The 9,666-nt window shown below is 38.0% G+C and overlaps 1 protein-coding gene across 1 annotated transcript; it reads right to left on the reverse strand.

Annotated features, from left to right (window-relative positions):
• Positions 1–976: 976 nt before the first annotated feature.
• On the reverse strand, positions 977–6,010 carry LOC144542139 (uncharacterized). Its single transcript, XM_078287764.1, has 9 exons — positions 5,752–6,010; positions 4,716–4,751; positions 4,377–4,451; positions 3,491–3,529; positions 3,116–3,190; positions 2,899–2,950; positions 2,582–2,753; positions 2,401–2,454; positions 977–1,150 (listed from the first exon to the last, which is right to left on the reverse strand). Exons 5-9 carry the CDS (start codon positions 3,149–3,151, stop codon positions 1,084–1,086), a joined length of 381 nt encoding a protein of 126 aa, XP_078143890.1. The 5' UTR covers positions 3,152–3,190; positions 3,491–3,529; positions 4,377–4,451; positions 4,716–4,751; positions 5,752–6,010; the 3' UTR covers positions 977–1,083.
• Between the last annotated feature and the right edge of the window lie 3,656 nt (positions 6,011–9,666).

Consider the following 9,666-nt stretch of genomic DNA (forward strand, 5'->3'; position numbering starts at 1 on the left):
TGCATGTTGTTGTTGTTGCATCTACATTTTTGCGCTTCAGTTTGGTTTTTGTAATGTTCTTATGAATTAAAACTTCAGATGGTCGTTTACAGTACAGTGAGTATGTTTCATGGCCCAGGGGTTCATGAAACACATGCACAAAACATTCGCTAATTTCAGTCAGAGGTTGCTGGCTTTTTTTGAGGTACAAGGGTTTAATCCGACAGCAGTGAGAATCCGCAAAGAGCCACTAGTTCAACTCAGTTCGGTGCTAGTTTTTCTACTTCTTCCCTTTAGTCACATTAATACCACAAGTCTCCTCAAATAGTGTAACACAGTATACTAGTACCTAGTAAATTTGTAACACCAGCATGTCAAACTTCAGCCAGATTTACAGTAGAATTTTTTTTAATATCTTTAATAGCTCCCCATTTCATCTGTCACAGCATCCTAGGTCAAATTCTACACATTTATTTTTCCATCTGTTTCTGAAAAAGTAAACGTGGGTCTCCCCTGTATCCCTTTGATCTGTGGGTTCTATGTCTGGCCTAAGTGGTTCTTATTGATGTTCCTATGATTCTATTCTATGCCGTTTATATTTTGTCTTTAAATTTGATATTAAATTGCAATTATTTTTATGAAGTGTCTTTGAATACCTTGAAAAGTGCAGTACAAATAAAATCAACTACTACTACTATTACTTTAAAGGGTCTATGTGCAATATTTCTGCTTTCCTGAAGCCTAATATAATTAGTAAATATCAGCAGAGGTTCCCAAACGGTAGTTGAGTGAAACAGCCACGACGTTTTCTGCATTCAAAAACACATGAGTGGGACGGGGCTAATGTTTTTGTTGTTGTTTAAAGGCTCTCCTACCACGGCAAGGTCCGGTCAAAAATCTGGCAGTTGTTTTTGCCTTATAGGCAAAACTGTGTCCATCGAACAAAAAAAAATGCGCTAACTCACTAAGGGCAGAGTGTTGCAATGACAGCACAGAGTTATCATTACAAAAAGATATCATTTATTAAGTTAAATTAATTAAAGACAACAAAAAAACTACAAAAAATTTGTATAAATAAAAGTGTGGGGAGTTGGGGAGTCCTCCTCAATCTTCTTCAGGAGTCATTTTAAAGGGAAGGGCACAGGTGCAGTCAGTCACCCATTCAGGACACCTGGGGAATAAGAGAGAAGAAGAGGACAGGAGAACAGGGGGGAGCGCAAAACAGATGTAAAATAAAATTAGGAATAACATGAATTAGAAGTGATTAAAAAGTGGTTGAAAATAAACAAATACTCAAAATAAAATAAAACTTTCAACACTTGATGTCTTCGGAGTGTTTATCATTGAGGTTTTTTTTAAACAGGAGGTATAACCCCTTATTGGGTCCCGGGATGATAAAGTTTAGTTCCACTCAAAACCTTGTCAGTCTGTACTGTCCTCTTCTGCTGCTCTACCCAAAATCTTAATAAAAAATGGATAGAAATATTGTAATCAGATTGTAGATGATGAAAACGGAGTTATCAATGAGTAATGCAATATACTCTTCTTATCTTCACCTCTATCCTCTTCTGCTCTGTTCTATCTTAACGAATGAACAACCAAAAATGTTGACAGTTTATGAATACTAATGAATATGGATAAAGTGCAACAAAAAACAAAACATAAATTTAGGGTAGAAATGTATTCAGGCTGTAAATGATTAGATGGAGTTAGCAGCAGGTGAGTGAGTTATGCGATATTAAACTCTTCTTTATCTCACGGCCCAGTTAATTATCTTTCTGCTTGACAAATTCATAGAGCACACATCAGTGACTAATACTCTACATACACTCACTGATGTGTGTGTTGTGTGTGTGTGTGTGTCAGATGAATGGAGAATGTGATGAATGAAGTGACTGCAATATGTTCTCATAAACCTGTGTATATTAGTTTTGTTAGGTCTGCTGCTCACACTTCTGTCATACATTCATATCACACTGGAATGTGCATTACATAATGTGAACATAATGTACACAGAGAAATTATTTAAGTCAAATTGTTTTCATTTATCTGGATGTAAGTCACAAAGACTTTGTCTCCTTGTTAGCTGATTCTCCATCATCATACACAATAAATGATATATATATATATATATATATATATATATATAAACAATATTTTCTAATTTTTATATCAAAATATAAAACTACTTTTCCTTGCTGGAAAAATGTTACCATCACAGATTTTTTAACCATCATATAAGACCTGCAACTTCACAATTTTCAAAGCTCACCAACAGTTAGAAATTCCTGTGTCTCTTTGCCCAGACAAATCTTGCAGTCACTTTTCATGGTAATGAATAATAACTATGATAACTATCATAGTTACCCAAATGGTAATTCTCTGAATCTTCACAAAGTAAAAAGAAAATATGAAACTGACCTGAAAAGGTTTCGTCCTCGTCCGTGTTCATCATCAGCATCTTCAATGTTGCCCCTGAAATGCAGGTAATCAGTCAAGATGATTGATGAATGACGATGATGATGCAATTTCCGGTACTTTCTGGCAGAGCATTTCTACATTGTAATCCATGGTATACAAAAGTATGAACACCAATAATTACCGATGGACGGTCACTCGGCTTGCGATCTCACATAGACAGTAGGGACACTGATTCAGAAGTGCATCACACGTCTCGCATGCCGCCAGGTGTCTACAGAGCTGACACACAGTCTTTGCTTCCTCGTCCAGACAGACCTCACAGGCAAGGTCCGGCTCCTGATGATGTATCTCTTCTGAAAACACAGAAAAACACTGAATTAAAAAATAAGCCAGGAAATCCACTGGTTCATTTCACTCAATAATGATTTATCAATAGCACAGAGGACAGTCCCCTCATTGATTGATTAAATGTGTGGCACTAGTCTGCCTGTTTCTCACCAGTTCTCACCGCTGCTTCAGCTAAACCAGCTGAGTTGTCAGCAGATGGGGTCTGAAAAAGGGGAATAAAAGCAGAAGTTAATGTAAGATCAGCATGTTGATTGACCTTAAGACATATAAAGTTAATCACCCTAAAATGATTGCAACATAATTCAAATGTTATGTAGTTTGCATTCTGAAAAATAACAAGCTAACTTTGATGCGTAGGTATACTTACGGGGCATAAGGGAAAGGTGAGATGCCCAAACACCATCACTGCATTCAAGCCATCTGGGTCGGTTTCACACTGATGCTAAAAAAAAAGTGAATAGTGATAGAAAATGGAGAACAGGGGTACAATTTTTTGTTTTTAATTCCAATGTTCAGTATTTCTTGGTAAACTATAAGCAGTCTGCAATATCAAAGATGTTTGTTTATTACGTGTGTGTGTGTGTGTGTGTGTGCCTGCATGTGCATTTTTGAGTGTATGTATGTGAGTGTGAAGTGCTGATGAACAAACTAAGACAATATAGTATGTATAACTATAAAACAGATATGTTGGAGTGCATGCATGAGGGGAAAAAAGTGAGCGAGAATGAATAATTTTACTCACTGGCAATTCATCCACTTCTGTGTTGTGGTCCTGTGTGTCCTGTGTGAAAAAACAGCAGATCAATGATATTTTACATTATAGTCATATACTCACCCAAGATTACAATTTTAGTGTCTTAGAGTTTACACCTACAGGAGGATTTCGGAGTATTGCCTTAGGGTTAAGATTTAATTATTTCTCCATTTCAGGTTTGTAGGACCACCAAACACACAGTGAGTTCACCCCTGTAGTTTCATCTAAGCCTTCCTTCAAACTATTGAAGTTAACAGAGCCATCTTTTTACAGCTCCAAAAGAAAAAGCATGAAATGTCCAATAGCTCATGCAGCATAATTCAAGTGTTTTGTAGCCTAAAGATTGCACTGTGCGGCCAAAAGTCCAACATTTACCTCATTCTCTCATATTTTCGTCAGTGGCAATGCTCTGGTTGCACATGTAACCTACAGCGCTCTGGTGGAAGACTGCTTGCTACTGAAGGGTGTCCACCAGCAGAGCATCGCCAGTGAGGAAAATATAGGTGATAATAAGCTAAATATTGGACTTTCAGACCTGCTGTGCAATTGTTTGGCTACAAAACACTTTATTATGCTGCATGAGCTGTTTGTGAGAAATTTGGTGGATATCTTGTGCTTTTTTTTGGACCTGTGAAAAGATGGCTCCGTTAAATTCAATAGCTTATGAGAAGGTTGAGATAGAACCACAGAGGCTAACTTGCTATGTGTTTGGTGGTCCTACAAACTTCAATGGAGCTTCGACTGACATGGGGGTGAGTAAATAATGACTGAATTTTCATTTTGGGCTGAACTATTCCTTTGAGTTAAGATATTTTAAGTCAAATTATTGTATTGTTTTTGCCAGAAATCTCAGCACCTATGTAGGTTTACTTACAGGGCGAAAGGGAAAAGTGAGATCCCCAAACACCACTACTCCATTCAAACCAGCTTGGTCAGCTTCACACTGGACCTAAAAAGGGAATAGTGATAGAGAATGGTGAACAGGGGTACAGTTTTTCCAATTATCAGTATTTCATGGTAAACTATAACCAGGCTGCAGTATCAAAGATGTTTATGTTTAATGTGTGTGTGTGTGTGTGTGTGTGTGTGTGTGTGTGTGTGAGTGCTAATTAAGAAACTAACACACTATAGTATAGTATGAATAACTATAAAACATATGTTGTGGTGCATACATGAGGGAAAAAAGTGAGCGAAACTGAATAATTTTACTCACTGGCAGAGACAATTCATCCACTTCTCTGTTCTGGTCCTGTAATTCATATGTGAAAAAACAGCAGATCAGTGATATTTTAAATTGAAAAATAGTTGAATAATTATTCCTCTTGGTGTGTGTCTTTGTGTTGCTGTCCATGTGTGTCTGAGCGGTGAGTCATACAGCAGCAAACACAATGGCAATTAAACTCTGAATTAGAGAGTTATCCCTCTGAATTCAGTTCTATGTTGTTTTTGCACATATCCAATCCAAAGACAAAAGAACATTAGGAGGTCTACTGTACGCGTCAGGAGGAACAGGTGGTCTGAAAGATGTCTGAGCCAGTTTAGCATACGAGACGCCGACCTTGTTAGCCGGTAGCTATGGCATACTGGAAGAGCCTGTTGTTTAATCAAACAGTGGTCGTAGAATAACCAGCTTAGTAGCTCTTAATATTTGGCAACAATATACATTTTTGAAGTACTTTTTTGTTATTTGAAGTAGAGCTTGTTTGTTTGCGGCCTACTGTGATGGTGTCATAACGGCATACGCAAACTCATTCTATCTTGTTGGTAAGTGGTATGGGCAAAGATCTACATTTAAACAATACATAAATACATATACAGAAATACATAAACAATCATCCAAATGCCATCAACACTCACCATTTCAGATATCAGCTGTATTTCAGACATATGATTTGCCGTCAAATTTTTCACAAGCACGATGGATTAGCCTAGCTCTTTAGCTAGCTAGATGATTTTTACATATTAACGTCACTTCCTCCGCCCATGTAACTTCACGTACACAGCGGACATTGTCAACGTGGCACAACGTGGGGCGACGTGAGATGAAGTTCTACAAATATTCTTGGTAAAATTACAATTCAATTTTGTGTAATTTTTTTTAAAACCTTTCCCTTAAATCTGATTTTTAAAAAAAAGTTACTCTTTCAGATAAGGTCTGTCCATACAGTTATCAGAATAAATAAATAACACCTCTAAAGAACTTAAAGGGAATCTACTACACATTAATTAATGATCTCATGTCAGCTTACCTGGGATGCTGAGTAGTATCTCTTTTCCTGATTCTTTCCAAAGTGTTTGGAAAAGCTGCTTCACGTGTTTGGTAATGAGAATGTCCGATAAGCCATGTGTGGTCCAGTAATGTAACAATCCAAGTAATCTCTTGTAGAAGAAGTGGTTTTGAACAGTTTCCAAAGCGAGTAACTTGACTCACACATTTTTATGTGAGATCCATTCATTCTGTGTGACATGAAGAAGCTCCAAGAGATGCAAAACTGAAGAAGCACTTGTCTTATGTTAGAAATATGAAATGAAAAATGACTGAGTGTCATTATGTCATTAACAACAACATCTCTGTGTAATAGTGTCAACCTGAGACATGAAGGTCTGAAATGTCACTCTCAGGTGATTTCTCATATAAACTTAGTGGCTGAGACTGAGACAATCCCATTATGTCGAGGCCCCTCCTTTTTGTAGCCACAGCTTTGGTTCCCAGCAATTGAATTTTGTCCTTCTGCTTTTCTTAAGTAAGAACTGACAGCAGAAAATACAGGAACACTGCCGAGTTGAGGTTGATTGATGTAAAGGATCCATTGTCCAGTTTGTCCACTTGAAAGAACTGTGAGCAGTATCCACATTTATAGAGTACAGCAGTCTGTTCCATCTGGTCCCATGCCTGTCAGGAAAGGAAGACATTTAGTTTGTGAGTGTTTTTTTTTTTTTTCTTTAGCAGTTGTTTAGTTGCTTTCAAAAAGTTCATTCTAAACTCCTGTCTATCAGTTAATCTATTTTCAAACTATGTCCATCTTTGTCTTGTAGTTCTGATTACCTTGATGACTGGATAAGAAACAAATATTTCTTCTATAATATTAAAGATTGAAATAGTTTACCTTATAGAGAAATCACGGAGTACCTAATCTTATAAACACTGCCAGACATTGTCTCTGTGAGAGCCTCTCTTGATGACTGAGAAAAGTACAATGATGGGATCAGCTTCCTTGTCCTTGTCTCATGTCTATGACTGACTACCATGTGAGCAGTTTTGACCAAACATGTGATCACTCTTCCTCTTCTGTTCTTGACTCATATTATGGTCAAGCCAGCGGCTGTATTTCCTGAGGAGACTGAGGAAGTCTGGTATGAACGCAACATCCTCACAAACTTCTACAGAAGCACCATCGAGAGCTTGCTGACTGGCTGCATCACAGTCTGGTACAGAAACTGTTCTGCCCACAGTCGCAAATCACTACAGAGTGTAGTGAAAGTGGCACAGCACATCACTGGCAACAGACTCCCTGCCATTCAGGACATCTTCCACCAGCGGCGCCTGCGGAAGGCACACAATATCATCAAGGACCACAGCCACCCAGCACACAGACTGTTCTCCTTGCTACCGTCTGGTAGACGATACAGGAGCATGGCTGCACGCACCACCAGACTTAAAAACAGTTTTTACCACCAGGCCATCAGGCTTCTGAACTCATAAAATTGGTACCCCTCATTACATTTCTGCTTGTCTGCACTATTTAGATAAAAATTGCACTATTCCACGGACTGCTGCTATTCAACCAGGACTGATACACACCCTCTGTGCAATACACTGTCACTTTTATGTACATAGATCTCAAAACAAAGGGGAAGGAAAAAGCAGGAGTGAAAGGCCCAGGTCAGGGATTTCCAGGGAATAGCCAACTTTCCAAACGACATTGCACACACACACACACACACACAGACGCAAATGCACTGTTGTTCCTGCAACACCAGCAACACCAACGTTGCTGCGTATATATTCTGTTAATATTTATATTTTTTTTGTATTTTGCTATATTTTGTTAGTATTTTGCTTATATTTTGTAAATTTTTTTTTGCTTATCGTGTCACCTTATCTGCTGAGCTGACCTGACTCTCGCCCAGTACTTTTCATTGTATTGTTGACCCTGTGTTAACCTACATATGACAAATAAAACAAAACTTGTAACTTGACATTTCACTATAAAATTGGTAAATACAAATACAAAATGGTATAAAATGAAAATAGGCTGTCCATCCAGGTAAGACTCCTGTGCTACTAAGGAGGTGGGCATATTGTGACCCCAACATCCTAAGCATCAGTGGTACTGCCAATAATGCTGATGATATGATAATAATACAGCAATAAATTAGTATAAACTCGACAGCTGTCCACACTCACAGAATCTCCAATAATATTGAAAATACTCTTGTCAGTGCTATATAATGAGGATCTAATGCAGACTCACTGTGCTGTAAACACCCAACTGACTCATGATGTTGTGTTCTCTTACATGACAAGTTAAAACTTGTTTAGTTTCAGTTAATGCGTCACTTTTATGTATGTCAAGTTCAACTTCATCCCTCTCTGTAAAACATATAACCAGACATCCATGCTACCTCAGAACAATTTAACAAGGTAATGGGTCTCAGCAGTGAAAACCATGGTGGGTGGAGAGGCTAGTGAGTTGGCTGTACTGGGGTAAAAACCCTTCTAATTTGTTAATTATTTTGTAAAGACAATACAAAGCACTTCTGATGTTTTGTTACTGAGAACTTTCAGATTTATTAAGTGAAAAAAACATTCTTTTAATTCAATTTAAGACAATTTCAATTCTTTTAAGACAGACCAGACCTGTTTCAGTTCAACTGATCATACCATTCTTAAAGAAGGAAAGCCTCCAGTTCTTTCAGAAATGAAGCAGGTAGAAATGTGCTGTACTTCACACTGTGCTCCAGAGCTTCCCATTAAAGTTCAATGATCTGATGAGTGGGGATTTCATGGAAGGCATTTGACCTCATGTGCTGTTTATGAAACCAACCTTGAATTTGTTTAGCTTCATCAGTTTAGCATTATCATCTTTCAATATAGGAAAGTCAGGAGGCAATAGTGTTTGCAGTAGTGTTGTCACAAACAGAATGTAATTTTGACCTCAATACCAAGTTTAACATCTAAAAATTTATCATATACTTTTATAAAACATGTTTGATATATTCAGTGTAAATGTTACCACCTGTGTAGATGGTCGCTCTTAAACATTCTATTTTTTTTAGTCACTTCACTAGTCTCAGTAGAACAGTCCAGGCTTGTTTGTATGGGGTTGTGTCAGGTGCTGTCTGTCTAGTGTTAGTCGAAAGAAATGGCAGCACTCATAATGTCCTTTCATCTTTTTAATACATGGGACGCGTTTCAGCTATCAGCCATCATTAGCGTTATGTTACACATGGCAGAGGTGATACGTAAATACACAGATTGAATACTAGACTGTCTGTCTAGTGACCTGTAGTGTGAAGTGAAGTGCGACTGGGAAGTGCAGTGCAAAGCAACAAAGCAAAGAGTGCGTATCGCCAAAAAACAAACAAGAATCTTTAATGTTAGCACTTTAACAGTGTTTCCCACGGAATGCGAATGTACTTGTTGTGGTAGGTGAGTTGCTGGGCGAGGGGTGGGGGGTCGTTTTATCTGTCAAACAAATAACGAAAGACCTGTATATATCTAAAGTGCTCCCTTTCAAGTACTTTTCAAGTACAGAACAGTGCTACACTGTTCTGTGTACAGAAGAATAGAAATGAGGCCCCATTTACAGAGAAATCTGCTTTTCTGCCCCTCTGCCCTGCTACATCTCTCTGCTGTCAGTCTCACCTGTATCTTTACATCGTTACATTACTAGCCTTTAACATTGTTACATTATCTACTCTGTTTTACTGCTCTTTGAAAAAGAGAGGGAAGTGACGGCTAACTCCGATTGGTTCTCTGGAAAAAGAGGGAAATTGTTTACCAACTCTGATTGGGTAAAGAGAAAGCATGAATGAATGAATAATAAGTAGTCTTCCTGATTGAAATTGCGTAATACTTCACTAAGACACATGCAGAAAATAAAACTTGTCCCACATGGCTGTCCTGTCTCCCTGATTTGCCAGATGTTGTGCAGTGGGGT

Source organism: Centroberyx gerrardi, chromosome 13, assembly GCF_048128805.1.
Source record: "Centroberyx gerrardi isolate f3 chromosome 13, fCenGer3.hap1.cur.20231027, whole genome shotgun sequence".
Classification (NCBI taxonomy): domain Eukaryota; kingdom Metazoa; phylum Chordata; class Actinopteri; order Beryciformes; family Berycidae; genus Centroberyx; species Centroberyx gerrardi.

Bases quoted from the DNA above. Each gene is read 5' to 3' on its own strand.
- LOC144542139 (XM_078287764.1), bottom strand. From the start codon at position 3,151: ATGGTGTTTGGGCATCTCACCTTTCCCTTATGCCCC. The intron at 2,951-3,115 runs GTAAGTATACCT...CCCCTTTTTCAG, and splicing joins TCACCTTTCCCTTATGCCCC to ACCCCATCTGCTGACAACTC. The intron at 2,754-2,898 runs GTGAGAAACAGG...CTGTGTTTTCAG, and splicing joins TGAAGCAGCGGTGAGAACTG to AAGAGATACATCATCAGGAG.